Raw genomic sequence first — 23,075 nt, 5'->3', positions numbered from 1 at the left:
ATTTATTTACTTATTTATTCAATTATTTATTTATTCACTTATTTATTTATTTACTTACTTATTTATTTACTTACATATTTATTTATTTACTTATTTATTTACTTACATACTTATTTACTTACTTATTTAGTTACTTATTTATTTAGTTACTTATTTATTTATTTATTTATGTATTTATTAATTCATGTATGTATTTATTTATTTATGTATTTATTTAATTTATTTATTTAATTAATTTAATGAATTTATTTACTTATTTATTTATTTACTTATTTCTTTATTCACTTACTTATTTATTTACATACTTATTTACTTACTTACTTATTTACTTACTTATTTATTTACTTATATATTTATTTACTTACTTATTTACTTATTTATTTATGTATTTATTTATTTATGTATTTATTTATGTATGTATTTATTTATTTATTTACTTATTTATTCAATTATTTATTTATTCACTTATTTATTTATTTACTTACATATTTATTTACTTACTTATTTATTTACTTACTTATTTATTTACTTATTTATTTAGTTACTTATTTACTTATTTATTTATTTATGTATTTATTTATTTGTGTATTTATTAATTCATGTATGTATTTATTCATTAATTTAATTTATTTATTTAATTTATTTAATTAATTAATTTATTTACTTATTTATTACTTATTTCTTTATTCACTTATTTATTTACATACATATTTACTTACTTATTTACTTACTTATTTATTTACTTACTTATTTATTTACTTACATATTTATTTACTTATTTATTTAGTTACTTACTTAGTTACTTACTTATTTACTTATTTATTTACTTATTTATGTATTTATTTATGTATTTATTAATTCATGTATGTATTTATGTATTTATTTATTTAATTTATTTAATTAATTTATTTAATTTATTTAATTAATTTATTTATTTACTTATTTATTTATTTACTTATTTCTTTATTCACTTATTTATTTACTTACTTACTTATTTACTTACTTACTTATTTACTTATTTATTTATTTACGTGTTTGTTTATTTATTTATTTAATTTATTTATTTGTTTGTTTGCTTATTCAGTTATTTAGTTATTTATTTATTGTATATATATTTATTTATTGTGTATATATTTATTTATTTATTTAGTGTATATATATATATATATTGTGTATATATTTGTTTATTCACTGATTAACTTTATGACTTCTTTACTGTATTGACATTAGGAGTTTACGTGAGTGATTACTTTCGAAGTGAATATTGTTGTAGGCGTACTATTAAAAGTTTGAAAGGTTGAAAGTCCTTTATTTTGGATATTTATGATTTTGAAGCAATGCTGTAGGCCTATTAAGTTCTTCTAATGTAAAATAATCTGTAAAATCGTTAGACGTACTAGAAGTTGAAAGATTCAAGATTGTATTTTGTTGCTGTCACATTTTTAAACCAACCATAGTACAGAAACAAACACACACGCACTAGAATCTAGAAAACATCAGGCCTAGTCAGACCTGCTACTTCAGTGAGGCCTGGACAGTCCGTTGTGTGGATATACAAAGATTGACCGCGGGAGAAATGAAATTTATGAGGCGTACAGCAAGCTCCTCAAGAACAGGTCATAAGAGAAAGTCTGACATCATGAAAGAACCACAAATTGAATCAATCATAGAATACATACGAAACTATAGAAGAAATTGGAAATTATTTCATGTAAGGAGAATGAACCTACCATAATTCCTTGTCAGATTCTAAATTAACAACCAGTGGGCAAGAGATCCTTAGGTCGACCCTTCAAACTTTGGATAGAGAGAGTAACGGACTCCTAGATCCAAAACATGCAAGAATGATGATGATGACGATGATGATGATGATGATGATGAATTATGTTTTATGCTCGACCATGCCGAAATGTAGTAATTATACACCTGGTAGCAGTCATTTAATGCATGTCATTAAAGTACAACTATTCATTAAAGTTCAGGTTTTCGATTATTCTCGGATATCCAATCGAAAGACAACTAGGGAAACGTCACGGAGGCTGGAAATCCAATACTGTCGCAGAAGGTTATGTTCTGTTACTATAATAATTAGCGTTAATTGTAAATAATATTCAAATAAATTCAATTTGTCATCTGTTTTTCAATTCTAAATCAATTTCCAGGTTATATCAAAATTAATGTTCATGTTATTCTCTAGATTATATCAAGGTCAATGACACAGTCGTTCCTCGGAAAAAATCAATACTTTCGCGTCTGCGCACATCTCACAATTTAGGTCAGTTCCGCTCCTCACATAACCATAACATGAATACTTATGAATAATTTCAAGTTAGAAATATGGTCGAGCATAAAAAGTCGTATGAAACTTGCCAATAATTGTAATTAAGACGCTCGTATGAAAATTATGAAACGAGCGCAAGCGAGTTTCATAAACAAACATACTCGCGTCTTAATTACTACCATTATAGGCTCGTTGCATAATATCTATATATATAATTTGAACTGGTAATGGAAATTACGGGAAAACGGCTGAACGGATTTTAATAAATAATCCCTCGTTTTGAAGCTTGGAACACAAAGTTTTTCGGAAAAGTAGTAGTTTTCAGTGAAATGTCAATTTTCCTACATGATTTTCCTATTTTCCAAAATCCATCTGTTGTCAGTTTTGAGAACTATTGAATCACGGCCGACTTGATTGAATTTCAGAACAAAGCACACACTACAATAAACAATAGGCTATTACACGAAGGCCATGACCTGCAGGATTGCCGACTTATTTAGAGCTCAATTCAATTTGTTATTAAAAACTGGTTCTGCAGTGTATAATTTTCTGAGTACGGCTGTGTATTGGATATTCAAATCTACGAAACTTGAGGTGGTTTGATGACATTTTTACCATTAGAAATTAAATGTTATTATAGTTAATATCATGATGCGTCTATTTTTCATTAATTGTACATAATATTGATGCTATATTGATGACATGAATGTGAAACGTTTTGAGGTTATGTAAGTAAATGTAGAGAATATCTTAATTTAGATCTTCATTTCTATAATTTACTGAGTGGCTGCTATATATAACTACTAAACTTAAGTGACATAATAATATTGTTATTAAAAATCAAATATTTTATACTTATTAACCCAGTGGGATTGGGTCTTTTTCCATATACTTAATGGCGATGTAGTGTAGATATTGATATGTGTCATTGTCTTCAGTATTGGCTCGAGAGAGCGCAAAAATTACAGTTCTTAAGGAAAGATCAAAAGGTATTACTTACTGATAAAATAAGAGGCCTAGAAAATTTTGTAGTCTCCAGATCATTTCAGCAAGATCTCTTAGTAGGATAAAATGATTTTACGCTCTACATTTCAAGTTCTACATGCAGCAGCTATACGAAAATGCTATTGTTCGAAAGCTTAGCAAACCTGACATTTTTTTAACTTTTACCTACAATCCACAATGACCTGAAATAGCTACTGCTATCGCCCTGACATTGATACTTGCGTTTTCGCGTTGAAACTCAAAAACTGAAGTTGGATAGGTTCAACAAAAAGTAATTGGCCTAAAAAATCCATTCAGAGGGAGTATGTTTCATTATTATGGAAGCAAATAACTATCAAAAAGACAAGAATTCTTCATTGAAAATAAATCTGAAAAATATTTATTTGAACGTCTAACGAACTTAGTTTGCAGCAGCATTTGCTGCACAAGCCACTAGTACAATTTGAATACTACGTTTCATTGCTATGAATTCGGTATTAGCATTGAAAGGGAAAGGGTAGACGACTGTTTATGCCCGGTCCAGACGCAAGGACTTCTTGACATTTTACTTGCACATGCAAAACGTTGCTAGGAGGAGCATGCGGACAATAAAACTGTGTAATTTTTAGAACTGAATGAAGACTGAATACTGAGCTATGTGGACGCCCGAGAACTCCAACCGGGACTGGGCTTTAGCAATCGCATAACTATCGAATTCCTGTTCTGATTGCCTGCAAACTTGGACGGAAAGTGTATAATAAATATGATCACTTCGGACTGTATTGTCGTTTATTTTTCCGCTATATTATATAGCGAGGGAATTTTGTGCTGAAATAATGTTCATTTCTTGAAAAAAAAAAAAAATAATATAATTAATTGATGAACTAGTGGACTTACTCGTGTTAAATATGTATTATTTGTCCGGCTTACAGCTGTTTCAGTGCTTCACGCACCATATCAGAGCCTACTAGATCGCGGCGTCATCTCGAACTTCTCTGCCTGTTACGAGGGTGTGTTTTATTGTTGGAAGATGTTGAAGTGTGGAGTCGAATAGTGTGTGTGTACTGAAATTGATCTGTGTGTTGAGGATTTGATCGGGGTGTGTTTTAGTGTGTTTGTATATTTCGTATTGTTCTAGTGTGTTGAGTTTTTGGTTCTTGGGTTGTGTGTGTACGATTTCCATGTCCGCATTTATTTATGTATTGGTTATGTGATCGGCGTATGTAGATGTATTGTGTCCTCTGGTTATTGCTTTAATGTGTTCTTTGAAGCGTGTTTGGAATGATCTGCCTGTCTGTCCTATGTAGAACTTGTCGCAACTATTACATGTGAGTTTGTATACACCTGTGTGGTCGTGTTTATTTGTTTGTGTTTTTTGTGTGTTGAGATGTCTTTGTAGTGTGTTTTCTGTTCTGTATGCTATGTTGTATTTCTGTTTTCTGAATGAAGATGCGATCTTATGTGTGCTTTTGTTTTCATATGTTAGTGTGATGTATTTCTTGTGTTCTTGTGTTTGTGTTGTGTTTTGTGTATTTTTATGTTTGTTAAGTTTTTGTTTTGTCTTCCTTATGATGTTGTCTATTATGTTTGGATTGTATCCGTTTTCTTGTGCTAATACATATTTAACACGAGTAAGTCCACTAGTTCATCAATTAATTATATTCAAGTGTTAAAAGTGGTGTACGCAAGATTCAAAATGGATAATAATAATAATATTTTTTTGTAATTAAAAAAATTGAACAAGCGGTTGCACGAATAGGGATATCCTGAAATAGTACCAACAGATAGCGCGCGTGTACCTTGAGGGATGCTCTTTGTGTGTGCATTTGTTTTCCGTTATATAAACATTGAGGATTTACATAGTGTATTACTATTACTACATTAAGTACTCTAAAAAACAACTGAAAATGCCAAATTTTTGTTTTTGTCGTGTTCCTATTATGTAAAAACCCAGGGAAAGCCTTTTGTCTTCATTCAGGTCCCGAAATATTCTGATTATATGCTTTAAACCTTAAGGGAAGACCCCACTGAAAATCATGAAAATTTTTCCAAATTTATTTAGCTATTTCACTTATTGAGAATTTATATTTTCATACCCCAAATAGATTCAGCTCAATTCTGATTACAAATACTCGTATGTTTACACTTTTTAAATTAAAGCTGGAAGGGGGCGTGGAATTTAAAGAGCTGTCAAAATTGTTTTTCATCGAAGAATTCTTTTTTAAAATTTATGATTACAAATCTAGTAGCTTTTTGTTGGCTCTCTGAAGTTACTAGATGAATGTAGCGGAGGAGAATATTAATTTACATAAATTTTCATTTTATTTTCAAATCTATTTTTCTGTGTTCATTTTTGTTGATTCGACACCAACTTTCTTATGCCAAATATTAATCATTCTGGATGAAATTTTTGCTGCAAGTATTTATGAGGGAGCTGCATGTTTCTATGCAATTATTTTATGAGAAATGTTGGTAGTTTATTTTATTAATATTTTTCTTAGCAGCATTAAGAAAAATATTAATAAAATAATCTAGCAGCATTAAGAAAAATATTAATAAAGTAAACTAGCAGCATTAAGAAAAATATTAATAAAATTAACTAGCAGCATTAAGAAAAATATTAATAAAATGAACTAGTAGCATTTCTCACAAAATAAATGCATAGAAACATGCAGCTACGTACCTCATAAATACTTTCAGTAAAAATTTCATCCAGATTGATTAATATTTGGCATAAGAAAGTTGGTGTTGAATCAACAAAAATGAACACAGAAAAATAGATTTGAAAATAAAATGAATATTTATGTAAATTAATATTCTCCTCCGCTACATTCATCTAGTAACTTCAGGGAGCCAACAAAAAGTTACTAGATTTGTAATCATAAATTTTAAAAAAGAATTCTTCGATGAAAAACAATTTTGACACCTCTTTAAATTCCACGCCCCCTTCCAGCCTTAATTTAAAAAGTGTAAACATACGAATATTTGTAATCAGAATTGAGCTGAATACATTTGGGGTATGAAAATATAAATTATGAATAAGTTAAATAGCTAAAAAATTTGGAAAAATTTTCAGGATTTTCAGTGGAGTCTTCCCTTAAAAAAATTTAACTAATTAAATTGCGCCTAAAAATGCTAACTAATAAACAAAAAGAACTACTTAAAGTAAGAAATTGCTGGCTACAGTTTCATTTTGGAAGAGAGAAAAGAAAAATTAATAAAAACATATGGAACCTCGACAGCAAGCTATTTTAGCTTAGATTATATTCAGTACTTCCAGGAGACTCCGAAGTTTACGCCTGCAGTAAACTCTCGATTAATTGGGATGTTTATTATCCAGGACGATTCATAGTTGAAATCCATTTCGTGAATAATCTTTTTAAGGTGCTGTAGACTAATTATTAAAACCATGTTTTTACTTCAAATTTTCAAAATCATCCTACAAAGTATTCAAAACTGCATGTCCTTAACCTACAAAACGCACGACTAATCGTGCGATTATATATCATCTTATCAAACATTGCATTCAAAAAACACATTGGTGGCTGCATATCCTGTTTTCAGCGTACGGTACTTACAATAATAATTATCACCTTCGACAAAATTCATATTTTATTTATTTAATCTATTCGTGCACCTTGTTGTCAAAGTTCTCGTTTAGGTTCATGAACATTCAATTTACTCGTATCTGTATTCTTCATATTGCAGATTTCCCCATCCATCACTTAAGGGAAATCATTCAGTATTATACAAGTTTACGCTGTTATTTATTGTAAATTAAATTAAATTATGAGGTAAGAAAACACTGAATTATATTAAACTAGCCGTACCCGTGCGCTCCGCTGCACCTGTTAGACATAAATATAAAGTAATTACATAACTAAAATAGGACGTTTGATCCAGGGAACATTCGTGTTTGATAGAAGGATAAATCGTTCAATATGTTACTTAGTTTAAATTGTATTTAAATAATTAAAATGCGATCATTTTGGTCCAGAGAACAATCATTTGGTGCAATGACAATTCCTTTAACATGTTTCTTAATTGTTATTACATGCAACCATAGTTTATGAAGATTGACATCATTTAGTTTTAATGTGTATATTTTATATTACTTGCTATATGTTTCAGAAGTTACTGTAATAACATTGTAGAATTATGTCCATCTAGAGAAACTACATTTTCAATGGTGAAATAATAATTAAACAATTAATTAGCTTCCGATATTACTTCATACAAACACAGAAACCTTCTCTGTAGGCTATGTTTAATAGCTTTCGATTGTTGTTGTCCAAGGCCCCTTATAGACGAAGTCATTTGTTTTTACTTCAGTACAGCGCCATAGATGGCGTTATTGTAATTTTAAAACTCATTTATCTCATTAAATATCAGTCCTATCAAAATTTTGTGTAGAATAAACCTTATCGGAAATTATTTTTAAAGAAGCTTTTGTTATGTAACATTTTTCATGAAAATTAATAATAAGGGAGATATTTCGATTTATTTAATTCAAGCCCCCTTATAACCCCACTTTTAAATAAAGTATTTTGAATGCCATATAGCCTAAAATCTAAGTTACAACGAACTTAATTTATATTCCAATTTTCATATATATCGGTTCAGCCATTATCCCGTGAAAAGGTAACAAACATTCAGACAGACAGACAGACATACAAACAACAATTTCAAAAAAGCGATTTTCGGTTTCAGGATGGTTAATTAGACATGTTAAGACCAATTATTTTTGTAAAATCGAAAATTACCAGAAAAATTTTGGCTACAGATTTATTATTAATATAGATTATACCAGGCTATACAAAATATAAATAACTAAAATGCTCTCTCAATTATTATCACTCAATAAAAGAATTGTATTCCAATGGATACCATCCCATTGTGGAATCCTGGGAAACGAGAATGCGGATGCTTTAGCAAAGAAGGGCAGCACTGCTACTTACAGACGTGTTACTAAATCTACGTATTACTCTGTGAAGAGATTTATTAAATCTACATACCTAGACTTCAACAAACAAAATTTGATAACACAATCCCAAGGGAAAAAATGGAACTCTCTGCATCAAAATCCACAGTTAATTCCCGATTTACCACGAAAATCGTCTGTAGCTGCATTTAGATTGGCAACAGGCCATGATTGTTTGGCCAAACACCTGCATAGAATTGGAATATATCAGTCCCCTAACTGTCCATTGTGCAACTCAAACCAAGAAATGGATTCGGAACACCTCAAAATCTGTGCTTCATTGGCTGGTCATGATAATATCTTTGAAAAATATTGGAGTGCAAGAGGTCAAATGACTTTATTGTCAAACGCCTGGCATTAGAAAACAACAACATAATTATAAATATACTTTTGACACGCACAGAAAACCAACAAGCGGGATAACGTAATCAACTGTAGCATATGACATAACATAGCCACAGTCTACTATATACAGTCGCGAAGCTTGAGGTAATTTTTTGCAAATCTCGTGATAAAGCGCTCCAAGCGGTTAGCAACTAGAAACAATAGACTGTCCACGGTCGACTTTGGACTGTGTCGTATTTCCATCGAGTGCTAGCTCGTTGCGTATTTCACATTGATGCTTGTGAAATGTTCGTTATTGGTTGTAATGAAAATGTTAATGGCTAAAATACAATAATTGGAATAATAATATTTTACTAGAGACGTAGAAAAATTAAGTTTGTTTTACTGAAATTTATTGATCACGTTTTATTTTCAATTCTGGGGGGATTATTATTGCTTAGGCCTACTTTTTTTTTCAAAGGATATGTTTTTAATTATAGCTGTTTTTTTGTTGTTATTTTTACTTATTACTTTACTAGAGACGTAGAAAAAGTCTATTACAATCAAATTTATTGATCACGTTTTATTTCCAATCAGGTGTGATTATTATTGCTTAACCTGATCCCACTTCGTTAACTACGTAAGCCTACACTACAAGTACCGGTACACGTGTTACTCCATTAATTCATATATCCATTATTATTGTTGTAAAAGGAAATGCAAATTAAGATTTATTGGTTTCATAGTTAATTATCGCTATAATCTTGAATGAGTGAAGCCATTATAGTAAATTTCAGTTCGTTTTGCACAAACAAAAATAATATTAACCTATTTCTTGCAGGTATCTTCGAGTTTATGGTGGAATTTAATATACTTCATTAAGATAATAAATTAACGTTATGCATTTAATATTTCAATAGTGGAAGGAAGGTGTTAATTTTTCCAAAAGAACACAACGAAAGTGTAACATATTTTGTCGTCCACTAGGAGAGAGATCTGCGATGATGAGGCGATAGTAGCGATCCTAGTGGTGGGCAACTACCAATGTTTGCATTTTTACTACATATTGAGCTTCGCGACTGTATATAGTAGACTGTGATATAGCCCTACAACATGTTGCGCCGCATGGAACACTCCTGCCATCTAACGGTAAAGCTTCGCGATAGTTGGAAATGAGAGAGCCGATGAATTGGCAAAGATGGCAGCCAACTCTGATGTGCCATTGTCGTACAATTTATGTCCGATATCATATATCAAAAAAGTAACCACATAACATTATATACAAGAATGGAACGAAAGATGGGTCAATAGTGATAAGGGAATTCTTACAAAAGAGCTGTATTTTCCAACGGTTTATGATCGTAATAAATGTAAAGTAATAACGCCAAATTTCGTACTGACACAGTTTTTTACTGGGCATGGAAAATTCGGGGAATACTTAAATAGATTCAATATTAAAGACGATGCAACTTGCGTTTGTGGGGAGGAATCTCAAGATATCAAACATGTATTATATGATTGTCCAGTCTTTTGCCGTGAAAGATATGAGTTTTAGTTGTTACTGAACACTTTAAATTATACATTTACCAAACCGTTAACCAATATACTTACCAACTCCAAATCATGTAAGTATTTCATGTTTTCTTGAATAGAATATTCGTGAAACTATAAGTCTTCAATTTCGCATACTATAATATTGTACTATTGGTTTTAATTTTTATTTTAATTAGGCATTTGATTTCTAATTTTGAGCCATTTCTTGTATACCTGATTATTGCCAATTGTTGTTACTAAATAATGTATTTAATTCGTAAATTTTAAGCCATCTCTTAGTATAACTATTTATTGCTTCTAAAATAACATGTTTAATAGTTATATATATTTTCTTCCTATAACCATTAGATATAAATACAGAGACATGCCTTGAGGCTTTATGAAACGATCCATTCTTTCATTAAGGTGCATTCTTGTACAGGGACATCACTTTATTTTTATCAACATTTTTAACATTAACCTGGCTATACTCGGAAACACTGTTATCCCCTTCCATTACAGGAGTTTGGTGTTACTAGTGCAATATGTAAACAAATCATTTTACTAGTTATAGGAGGAGAGAAAAGTAGTGCATCCATTTATGCGATATTAGGATTTTCAGTTTGTTTATTACTTTTACAGTATTTTATCAAAATACAGTAGAGTTAGTAACAGCTTTTTTTCACAAACTCAACTCTTCAGGCGGTTGTATTTTTTATACAGGGACATCATTTTATTTTTACTAACATTTTTAATATTAACCTGAGCCGGAAACACCGCTTGCTCCCCCCTCCAAGACTGGAGTTCGATGATACTGGCGTAAAACACAAATCACTCTACTAGGTATAGGATGGAAGAAAAGTAGTTCATCCATTTACGTTTGATTTTGAGTTTGATAATTTTCATTAGGTTTTTCTTTAATCAAAATACAGTACTGTATTAAGAATAAGTGTTTTTACTCACGAAGTGAGTTATTCATGCGAACATATTCATTATGCAGTGTATATTATACTGTCTACAGCACATTAGCGTACAATATACAGAAAGAAGTTAAATTGAAAAATAATCATAATATGAATATTTAAACACAATTTTGAAAATGGTGGCCGTTCATTTCGATACAGGCTTCAGTTCTTTTGTGCATATTATCGCACTATAGACTATTGCATCTAATTCCAATTGCCAGTTTCGTCCTTCGTACTAGTAACTCATGTTGAAATAATTCTGTACCTACTCTACGTACTGTAAATTCAATCTTCACTTCTGCCCGACCCGAAAATATAAAATTTCTCAGACATGCTATCTACTGTCCGTCCAAGTGGTTATGCCGCAGGATGTATAAAGGGAGGAAATCACGTGACAGTTAATTACTTAACGAGGCCCTTTTATTTAAGTTAAATTAAACAGCTGTATAATATTACGTAAACTTCCAATTCCTAAGAGAAATTAATGTTTTCAGAAAAGAGCTAAGACAGCGCAGCTATTACAGAGGGGCGAGCAGAAGCAGGTGGGGGAAATCGGGATGCGACGTAGGCAAACGGACAGTACCTGTGTGAAAATATGATTCAATATTGAAAGCTCTTTCGTCACTGGAAAACGCGAACATATTTCTGGAACGTACTATACTCAGTAACTCAGTACTGCTTACTATCTGCGGTCTTGGTTCTGTGTGGAGTTGGAACTTCCTTAGTAGAAGGGGTGGGAGTGAAGTACATTCAGAAACTCAGGTACAATAAAAATTGAAGTAAAAATAAAATGATGTCCCTGTACATAATTCATGTGAATTGTAACCTTGACCACAATTTTGTATCATAATTTTATTATTGTTTATTGCTTATAAAATATGTATTTTGATACCAACTATAACCCTAATATACCTCAGGGTGAAATAGGATTTATTAAATTGGATAATAATAATAAAAAAAGGTATCCCTATTGCGACAAATTTAACGAGCGATTCGGGCGACCGGCTCAATGACACCACTGTTTTTCTTTTAACTTGTGGTGTCTCCAACTAGCCCGTGTAAGGCCACGGCTGGACTCACCTCCAACTTAGCCATCTTGTGGCAGAGCTGGACCAGCCGCTTCGTGCCCAGAATGTTCATGCTGACGGAGAGCTTGAGGGCCTCGTCGAACTTGACCGTGGCCGCGGAGTGGAAGACGACGGACACGCTGTCCGCCAGGATCTTTTGGTCCGCCGGGCTGATGCCCAGCTCGGGGCACGTCACGTCCCCTCGTATGGGCACCAGCTTGTTCAGGGCGGACGGCTGTTCCTTTCGCAGCCAGTCGAAGATCTGAAAATGCAGTCAGTTCATTGTCATTCCAGACACCAATGAAGGACACGAGACAGATCGTCGTTAAAATTCGACACCATACGTCCGCCTTTTTGGCAAGCCAGTAGTGGGAGTGGTACCTACTTTACATAGTGCATTCGGAAAGTCGCTGTGCACTGAATTGCATTGAATTGAATTGAAAGAGGTGAATTGGAAGGTCAAATTTAAAAGATACGCAAAACGAGTCCTTGCAAGGGGTTCGGAGCTGGAAGAAACTAAATATGTGAGCTCCAAGCCTGTTGGCCACTAGTCTCACTCCGGGTTACGCTGCTCCACTGAAGGAGCTCTAGAAAATTTTTATGGGGAAAACCGAAAATGGACGTAACCTCTTAGGTACCACATACACAAGGGGGACGGAAATGTGATCAAAATGATCACGGGACGGGACGAGGATGAGATGGCTGGTGTAAATTTCCACATTGAAATGAACTGTGTCATTTCGCAGTGCAGGAGGAGTCGAGAAGACTCTGTCGTCTGTTGTTCGATGACAAGGCAGGTGAAGACCGCCAGGAGAGACGCCGTGAATTCTGAATCTGCAAATTGAAAGGTTCCCTGTCCTTTCGCATTGCAACTACATGAGTGACGTTGCACATGTATTTCATAATTGTATAGACTCTGAAGTAGGGGATTAAATTGTTTGTTAGAAAAAAGGGGAACTTATGGGGAAGGACTAGCCAATTTGGCTTTTAGGTAAGAGGTCGATTGATTATGAATTTAGAATAGATGTAATTATTAATTAATTTAGAGTAATTAAGGGGTTCATGAGAATATGAGTGCAGGTCCGTGGCCCATTTCTTTTAGGGCTCATCCCGACACTTGTCTTAGCGCCTTAGGAAAACCACGGAAAAAACCTTAGGCAGGATGAGTTGTCTCAATTTCAGAGACTAGCCAGTTGGCTCTTAGGTAAAATGACTCTTTGAATCGATGGATATATACTAGCCAATTGGCTCTATGATAGTTCCATCGATCAGCAAATGTAGATATAGTCAGGGAGGGATTTTGTTTAGCCCAGTTAAGACAAGGTCATTTCAAAGCGGTTGCACTATCCAAGGAGTCTCATGGAATTGAGTCGCGACTACCAAAACCTGGGAGTAACGCCAGCCTCCCTGTCCTCCTGTCTCAAGAGTATACGAGTAGCTAATGGACCTGTCTGGTGTCTACGCCGTAACCTAGGATCATACTGGCCGAGGCCAGATATGAGCGGGTTGGGGTTAGCACGAGCTTCCGCATACAGGCTCCTAGCCAGTCGAGCAATGAACTCGTCTATGGTTGGCAACTCTAGTTCATCATGGAACTTCCTTCTCGAGGCGACTCGGGGGAGATGGGTAATGACTCGAATCACCTGGTTTTGGATAACTTGGAGTTTACGGAGATGGGACACTGCCGCAAACCCCCATGCGGGTGCGGCATAGGTAATGACAGAGCGAATGAGGGCCTTATACATGGTAAGTCCTACCCTCAGGTTGTCAGGAGTTAAGGCCGCCAGAATGGGATAGTGTCTAACTATCAGCCCGTTGGTCTTACGAAGAAGGGATTGGATGTGATCTCGGAAGGTGAGATGAGAGTCCATAATGATCCCTAAATATTTAATTTGGTTCATCCACGGCATTTCTTGCCCGAAAAGTGTGGGTGGTGGTGGTATGTCTTCGAGCCTAGCTCTTAGTGAAAAGAGTATGGCCTGACATTTCTCTACATTAACCTTGATTCTCCAGTCGTGGAACCACGGCTGGAGGTGATCTAAGATCGACTGCAATCTACGGGACGCTAATCTATAGGTTTTTCCCATCGCCAAGAGGGCAGTGTCGTCTGCATACATATACAGATGACTGCTTCTGCCGTGGATATAGCGAAACGGGAGGTCATTAATGAATATATAGAAAAGTAGGGTCCGATAACGGAACCCTGTGGGACTCCTGCGTGAATTTCACGGAGGGTGGGGAAAATAGTGCCTACACGGGTTTTGAATGTACGGCCTCGGAGACAGTTAGAAATGAGGCGTACCATTCCACGCTTTGCACTTTTATGATTCAGTAATTTATACAATTTCAATGTCACTGCCACGATGATTCCTGAAAGAAAAAGTTACATAGATCATATTTTCAGTTTTTATGATTATGTCTCGTGACCAGAACATTGTACGGAATGGAAATATAAAAATTGGAAATTTATCTTCTGGAAAAATAGAAAAATGAAAATATCTTGGAACGACAGTAACAAATATACATGACAATCGAGAAGAAATTAAGGGACTGAGTTTTTTACAAATCCATCAATCAATCTTCTTAATGTATCCAGCTCTTTGCTGACAACATGAAGTCCAGTATAGTACGAAAATATTGCTTAGGCATTTAGAAAGTTGATAGTAAGATTTTTTTGCCTCCACGTCTTCTCTGAAGTCCAGGAACGATTTTTATATAGGCCTGCTCCACATCAGTATTGTATCTCTTTTCACAAATTTGTCTTTTTGTGAAACTACATTTTTGATGTTCAAAATGGTCTAAGCGCACCCAGTTTTAACGAAATTAAATGAAAATATTCGTACTTGTACATGTATACAGGATGAACCGTAAGTGATATCATTACTTTCAGTTGGTTATTCTCTGAGATATTTCAAACAAAAAATTTTAATATAATTTTCCTCGTTTTTGCTCCCTTTCAATCAACTATTTTTCCTTGTAACTTTCGACTCGGTCATTTCCGGACCAGGGTTCCTTATCTCAAATTGATACATGTGCCCTTCGCCATCACCCTTGAAAGTTTGTAACACCACCCCGCAAACACTCTGTATAAGTTTTTATTCGCATTAAAATTCATCGCCCTCGGCTTGATTTGAACCCGAATCCAACCGGTAATATAGTCCCTGATCCCACCAGCAAGAACCACTACCGAGCGTCCCTGCCTGGTTAGAGGTAATTTGTGAACATTCGTAGAGAACAATTGGCTGGTAGTCTTCATTCGGCATCACCGAAGCTCGTACACGTAACCTGAAACCACACTTTTTATGAGAGGTGCTAAGTTGTGGGCTGTTACGCATTTTCACACAAAAGAATGGAATTTTAAAATTATGCCATCATTTCCATATACAACAGTAGCTAATTAATTGTTACGTTAACTTTGTCCACCCTTCCAACGTATGTCCAGTAGAGATGGGCAACACGATTCTTTTTCAGAAGTCGATTCCAACGATTCAATCATACATTACGAATCGATTCTAACGATTCGTTCACGATTCTTCTTAGTCTGCGATTCCAACTATTCTTTTGAATCGTCAACGAGTTCACGATTCTTCCTACTCTGCGATTCCAACGATTCGTCAACGAACGACTTACAGGACACTTTCCTTTGTAAACCACCCGTAGAACAAAAACGTTCTACATCTCTCGCATAGATGGCATAAGAGGCGAGACATTGGATTGTCTCTTTCTCATTGGCTGGAACCATTCAGCATGACCTCCATTAGTCTACAAAATTACCCAAGATAATGTTTCTAAATTATAATTTATCAACTGAACCTTATTACGAAGGACCGGTACATTTTTTTTTGCATTACATCTCTATTTAACTATGCAAATTTCAGTTTTGTGTTCATTATTTTCCATACTTAACAAATGCAGTATTTTGATTTCACTCTCGCTCGGGAATATTCGGCACGGTTCGGAAATGTCCGTTGCCAGGTTACATCAAACAAGTAAATAGAATCGTGTGTTACGATACCATGTCAATTCGTTACTATTCTTTTGAACGACGATTCGTTGATACCACGATTCGATTCTTACGATTCTTTATTATTTAATGTCCAGTGTCAGCTGGTGGTGTTGACTCACCGTGTTGCTGAGTAGCTCATCCATGCGGGTCCGCACGTCGTTGCCCCGCTTGGGCCTCATGAGCAGGTACACGGCGGCTACGTCTGGGCAGGACCTCAGCAGCTTCTCCACCAGCACCTTGCCCAAAAAACCCGTGCCCCCGGTCACGAACACGCTTCTGCCGCGGTACCAGTCTGCGATGGGACTGTTTCTGTTGCCCGGGTCTGCCATATTGCTGAACAAAAAACCATGCACATTTAAATACCAATTTATACAAGTTACAATGTCCAATTAGAAATGTGGAAAAAAGTAATGAAAGTAACTCAAAGTTTTCTCGGGCTTCCAGCCAGGTAATAATTTGATGATCCACCGACGTTTCGAGGATGTTCATCTTCCTCATCTTCAGGGTTAAATGATATCTTAGGGTACCCAGCTCCTTAATTTATAGTGCCAGAGGGAGGAGTCAGCCGAAAGTGAATGAATGAATGAGGGGGAAGTGAGAGGGGAAACGTCCTTGCAAGGGGGGGAGTTGGAGCTGTGAAAAACTGAATATGTGAGCTCCAAGACTCTTGGCCACTTGTCCCACTTCGGGTTTCGCCGTCCCAGTGAAGGAGCGCTAGAAATTTCGAGGGGGGAAAGCCGAAAATGGACGTATCTGATTAGCTACAACATACGGGAGAGAGGGGCAGAAGTACAGCTACGTGATCCGGAGGAGAAACGCGATGGTACCAACTAGACTAGACGCCAGTTCGGAAGACGGTCGGCTGCTATCGTTTGCGTCGAGGGAGACAGATAGTGAGAGAAAGGCAATGTGCAGCATTGCCACATCGTACTTCACACACGCACGCAATACAAGCAGCTGAGGAGAGAATTTCAATTTTAAAAAGACAATAATGACTTTAGTCGTTGATTACTGCAAGCATGACAAACATTTTATCAGAACATTATCAAATCTTACGTTCTATTAATAATGCTTATACCAAGTTTTAAGATTTTTATGTGCGGCATTATATTATTATTATTATTATTATTATTATTATTATTATTATTATTATTATTATTATTATTATTATTATTATTTTCAATGCGAAATGTATATGGTGTATTACTAGAAAAAATGACGCTATTTAAATAGAAATTCTATTTAGGTCTATTTCTAGGCGCAAATTATTTTAGCTAGCTAAATACCCTAAAACATGCATTGTAACCTCTACTTTTTAACTTTACTCTAGAACATTAGGAAAGTTCAGGATAACACAGAGGATTTAGAATTGAACGGGTTACATCAGGTTCTTGTCTATGCGGATGACGTGAATATGTTAGCAGAAAATCCACAAACCATTAGGGAAAACACGGAAATTCTACTTAAAGCAAGTAAAGCGATAGGGTTGGAAGTAAATCCCGAAAAGACTAAGTATATGATTATGTCTCGTGACCAGAATATTGTACGAAATGAAACTATAAAAATTGGAGATTTATCCTTCAAAGAGGTGGATAAATTCATATATCTTGGAGCAACAGTAACAAATATAAATGACACTCGGAAGGAAATTAAACGCTGAATAAATATGGGAAATGCCTGTTATTATTCGGTTGAGAAGCTTCTGTTATCTAGTCTGCTGTCAAAAAATCTGAAAGTTAGAATTTATATTACCGGTTGATCTGCATGGTTGTGAAGCTTGGACTCTCACTTTGAGAGAGAAACAGAGATTAAGGGTGTTAGAGAATAAAGTTCTTAGGAAAATATTTGGGACTAAGAGGGATGAAGTTACAAGAGAATGGAGAAATTTACACAACGCAGAGCTGCACGCATTGTATTCTTCACCTGACATAATTAGGAACATTAAATCCAGACGTTTGAGATGGGCAGGGCATGTAGCACGTATGGGCGAATCCAGAAATGCATATAGAGTGTTAGTTGGGAGGCCGGCGGGAAAAAGACCTTTGGGGAGGCCAAGACGTAGATGGGAAGATAATATTAAAATGGATTTGAGGGAGGTGGGATATGATGTTAGAGACTGGATTGATCTTGGTCAGGATAGGGATCAATGGCGGGCTTATGTGAGGGCAGCAATGAACCTCCGGGTTCCTTAAAAGCCAATAAGTAAGTAAGTAAGTAAGTAAGTAAGTAAGTAAGTAAGTAGTAGTCTAGACTAGACGGCAATTCGGAAGGCGGACGGCTACTAGATGCGCCGTAGCCTGTATGGCATGTGACGTCACAAGCTTGAACAGGAGAACCAATCAGAATCAGTCAGTAACAAGTGCTTCTCGAGTTACTTTGTTCACGTGTGAGTGTTTTAAAACATCGAATAAGTAAAACTAACACATACTGTGTGTGTGTAAGATAAATAAATGGAAGGAGATACTATAAAAAGACAAGTATTGCACAGGCAGGCGCGGGAAATAGTGTTTAAGGTGTATAATTATTTTAAAAACATTAACGAGCAGAACTCTGCCGGTCATCATGGTGCTGGCCGCAACGTTGCCAAAGTGCAGGAGACGACTGCAGAAGCATGTGGTGTGGGTTTGCGTCGTGCAAAGAAGTGTTAGTGAAGGAAACAAATCTTTTAACGTGAGCGGAACTGCCACGTTTCGTTCTTCTGGAAAACATCCTCGTCGTGTAAAAACAGTCTCTGAATTAGATGGTTTTAATAAAAGTGTGCTGCGACGCACAGTATTAGATACGTACCTTCGAGAATCCGACTCTGAAAAATCTGACTTGACTGATGAGAGAATCGGCGACTTCGATTAAAACCAGGTACTGAATATTCATTAAATCCTAATTTATATTAAATGTGACCGAAATATGACAATATAACATGGTACTCGTAGTTATTGTTTCAGGGTATTTAACTAGCTAAAATAATTTGCGCCTAGAAATAGACCTAAATACAATTTATACTTAAATAGTGTATCATTGTTTCTAGTAATTCACCGTAAACAACAACACAATAAGCAACAGACATATCCCAAATATTACAGTAAATAATGCCACTATTCCGTACCATTCCGTCGTCAGAAACCTCGGCATTTTCTTGGACAAAAATTTAAATTGGGAATGCCAAATAAAGGAAATATCCAAGAGAGTGTGCTATACCATGCATTCTCTTAACCCGTTCAGAAACTTCCTCCCGCCAGAATTAAAACAGACTTTAGTGCAAACCCTCGTACTACCACTGTTTGACTATTGCGACGTAATATTTACAGACTTGACAACTGACCTTTCGAACAAGCTGCAGCGTGTGCACAATATGAGTGTCAGATTCATTAGTAATGCTCACAAATTTGACCACATTTCACCCTCGTTCAAATCTTATCCTGGCTGCAACTTAGTAACCGTAGAACACTTCATTCGCTGTCTCTTCTGTTTCGAGTTCTCCACACTTCTACTCCAAATTATCTTCGTTCCCGGTTTAACTACTTATCCTCCAGTCACAGGAGAACCAAATCCTAGTAATTCCTGCCCATAGAACATCCCACTATTCATCCTCTTTTACTGTCTCAGTCCCCCGTGAATGGAATTCTCTACCTCAGAAGATTAGGGGCTGCCAGACAATAACCACTTTCAAGAAAAGGCTAAACGATTTCTTACGGGCGCAGTCAAATTGAAGTTATACTTGTGATCGAGCTTAATAATTTAATTTAATTTAGGTATGACTATCATTACTATTATTATTATTATTATTATTATTATTATTATTATTATTATTATTATTATTATTGTTATTATTGGTGGCCGGGTAGCTCAGTTGGTAGAGCAGCTGGCTACGGACTGGAAGGTCCGGGGTTCGATCCCAGGTGGTAACAGGATTTTTTCTCGTTGCCAAACTTTCAGAACGGCCCCAAGGTTCACTCAGCCTTCTATAAAATTGAGTACCGGGTCTTTCCCGGGGGTAAAAGGCGGTCAGAGCGTGGTACCGACCACACCACCTCATTCTAGTGCCGAGGTCATGGAAAGCATGGGGCTCTACCTCTATGCCCCCCAAGTGCCTTCATGGCATGTTACGGGGATACCTTTTATTATTGTTATTATTATTATTATTACATAATTATTTTATTGGTGTTGTGAAGATGAAAAGAATTGTCATTGTATTATTTTAATTATGTATTATATTGTCTTGTATTTCTAGTATTGTATTGCTTTCAATTGTATTGTATTGTATTAATTATGTTATATTCATAGCATTGTAGTAATTTTTTATCATACTGGTTGAGTGGAAGAGAAGGCCGAATGGCCTTAACTCTGCCAGTTAAAATAAACCATTATTATAAACCATATATATTTCGTATTAAAACTGTGTGATAACAATAATAATAATAATAATAATAATAATAATAATAATAATAATATTATAATACCGCACATAAAAATCTTAAAACTTGGTATAAGCATTATTAATAGAACGTAAGATTTGATAATGTTCTGATAAAAGGTTTGTCATGCTTGCAGTAATCAACGGCTAAGGTCATTATTGTCTTTTTAAAATTGAAATTCTCTCCTCAGCTACTTGTATTGCGCGCGCGCGTGAAGTACGATGTGGCGATGCTGCACATTGCCTTTCTCTCACTATCTGTCTCTCTCGACGCAAACGATAGCAGCCGACCGCCTTCCGAACTGGCGTCTAGTCTAGGAGGAGAAGTAATGGAAGTCTAGGCACGAAATGGTAATAGCCAGTTTGGCTGTTTGAAGATTCGAACGCGTAGGGAATAATCATCTTAACGGCAATAGCCAATTGGCTCTTTGATAATTTTTCTCAAAGAGCCAATTGGCTATTGCCGTTGAGATGATCGAGGAGCTGTGCGCTGATTGGCTCTTATTAGTGCGGACCGCGGCGTGAACGCGGTTGACGCGTCGTCTTGGTTTGTGCTGTTCGGCTGAATGACCGCGAGTCTCACGTGTCCTCCGCTGATGACAGCCCGTCGTCTGGACGTTGAGAAATTTAATAGCCGGTGCCCACGCCGCGCTTAGGCCCGTAACACACCTGAAGAGTTTTCGCCAGCGAGAAATGTGTTGCGAGAAAATTAAAAAATTGATAACATGGATTCAAATGGACGTCCACACACTGGAAGAGATTCTCGCTCGAGGCAAAAACCTCGCGCGAGTTTCTCGCTGGAATCAATTCATTTTATTTGGCCATTAGACATACAGTTTTAGGCTTCGTCAGAATACATTGAAAAACATATAATAGTACATTATGCAACGAGCCTATTATGAAGGTAATTAAGAAGTGAGTATGGATATTTATGAAACGAGCGCAAGCGAGTTTCATAATTTTCATACGAGCTTCTTAATTACCATTATAGGCGAGTTTCATACGACTTTTTATGCTCGACCATATTTCTAACTTGATATTATTAATTTTTTAGCAATGTCCCGTATGTTGTGAGATGTGCGCAGACGCGAAAGTATTGATTTTTTCAGAGGAACAGATGTCCACATTGACCTTGCTAGGCCATAAGAACCTACAGAGATAACATTGAAATTAAATTAGACATTGAAAAACGAGATGACAAATTGAATTTAGGCTATTTGAATATTATTTACAATTAACGCTAATTATTATAGTAACAGAACATAACCTTCTGCGACAGTATTGGATTTCCAGCCTCCGTGACTTTTCGCTAATTCTCTTTCGATTGCATATCCGAGAATAATCAATACTTGCGGTTTTATAACGGTAGAAAGCTGACCTGTCATTGGCTGAACAGTTGTAACGTGAGTCGTCATTGGCTGAAAGACCTGACCTTTAATGAGTAGGTGTACTTTAATGACATGCATTAAAGGTCTGCTACCAGGTGTATAATTACTACGTTTCGGCATAGTCGAGCATAAATACATTAAAAAAAAACACTAATAATAGAAACAGTAAAATTTAAGTAATACAATGAAAACATGAAATAATTTGAAACTTTTAAATTGAAGAAAACTAACTAAATTGCAATTAAACTTGTTTATTAAAATACAATTTCATACAAATTTGTGTTGAAAAACTCAGCAACAGAATAATAATTGTAACTAATCTAAATAACTTTATTTATTAAAAACAATTTCGTGTGAATTTTTGTTAAGAAACTCATCTACAGAGTAGAAAGGATTAATTAAAACCCAATTATAAAATCTAGCTTTGAAACTATTGGTTGGTAACTTATAATATTGACTGGGAAGCTTATTATATAATTTCATCCCTATGACAGAAACATTTTTACTAGTTTTATGTAATCTACAGTATGGAATATTAATTTGTTCACTATTTCTAATTTCATGATCATGTATATTGGCTATTAATGAGTAATTGTCTACATTTTGTCGAGTGTAAAGGACTAGGTCGTATATATATAAATTTATGACAGTTAATGTCTGTGATTGTTTGAAAAGAGGTCGACAATGTTCAAGATAGTTTGATTGACATAGAATTCTAATGGCTTTCTTTTGCAAAATCAAGACACTCCCAATTTTGCTACCATTTCCCCAGAAAATTAAGGCATACCTAATTATCGACTGAAAGAACAAAAAGTAGGCACATCTTAAATAATTTTGAGAAACACAAGTCACTAATTTCTTTAATAAATATATAACTCTTGATAATTTTGTGCATATACATTATATTCGGTATGTTTTTCCCATGTTAAACTGGAGTCTATAAAAAGTCCTAGAAATTTGGTATAGTTTTGTATGTTGTCCTTTTTTATTACATGATTTAGGGTAAAAGTTATGTTGATAGTCTTTTCTTCATTAAGCAAAAAACCATTAGATCAGTAGCTCAGCGAATTTTCTTGACACATTTATCAAAGATGTTTGACATTTATACTCTTTATGACGATTGAATGTAGAAAAG

At 35.0% G+C, this 23,075-nt stretch overlaps 1 protein-coding gene across 1 annotated transcript in view; it reads right to left on the bottom strand.

The window, feature by feature from the left end:
* Positions 1-23,075, bottom strand: part of LOC138714611 (putative fatty acyl-CoA reductase CG5065) — a 147,851-nt gene that overhangs the window by 26,542 nt on the left and 98,234 nt on the right. Inside the window, exons 2-3 of the mRNA XM_069846635.1 lie at positions 16,261-16,474; positions 12,149-12,397 (exon numbers count right to left, since the gene is read on the bottom strand). Coding sequence (XP_069702736.1) covers positions 12,149-12,397; positions 16,261-16,470 — 459 coding nt within the window. The 5' untranslated portion in view covers positions 16,471-16,474. The remainder of the gene's footprint in view (positions 1-12,148; positions 12,398-16,260; positions 16,475-23,075) is intronic.

The sequence above is a fragment of the Periplaneta americana genome, chromosome 15 (genome assembly GCF_040183065.1).
Source record: "Periplaneta americana isolate PAMFEO1 chromosome 15, P.americana_PAMFEO1_priV1, whole genome shotgun sequence".
NCBI classification, from domain to species: Eukaryota; Metazoa; Arthropoda; class Insecta; order Blattodea; family Blattidae; genus Periplaneta; species Periplaneta americana.
This window is presented reverse-complemented; position numbering and strand designations above follow the sequence as displayed.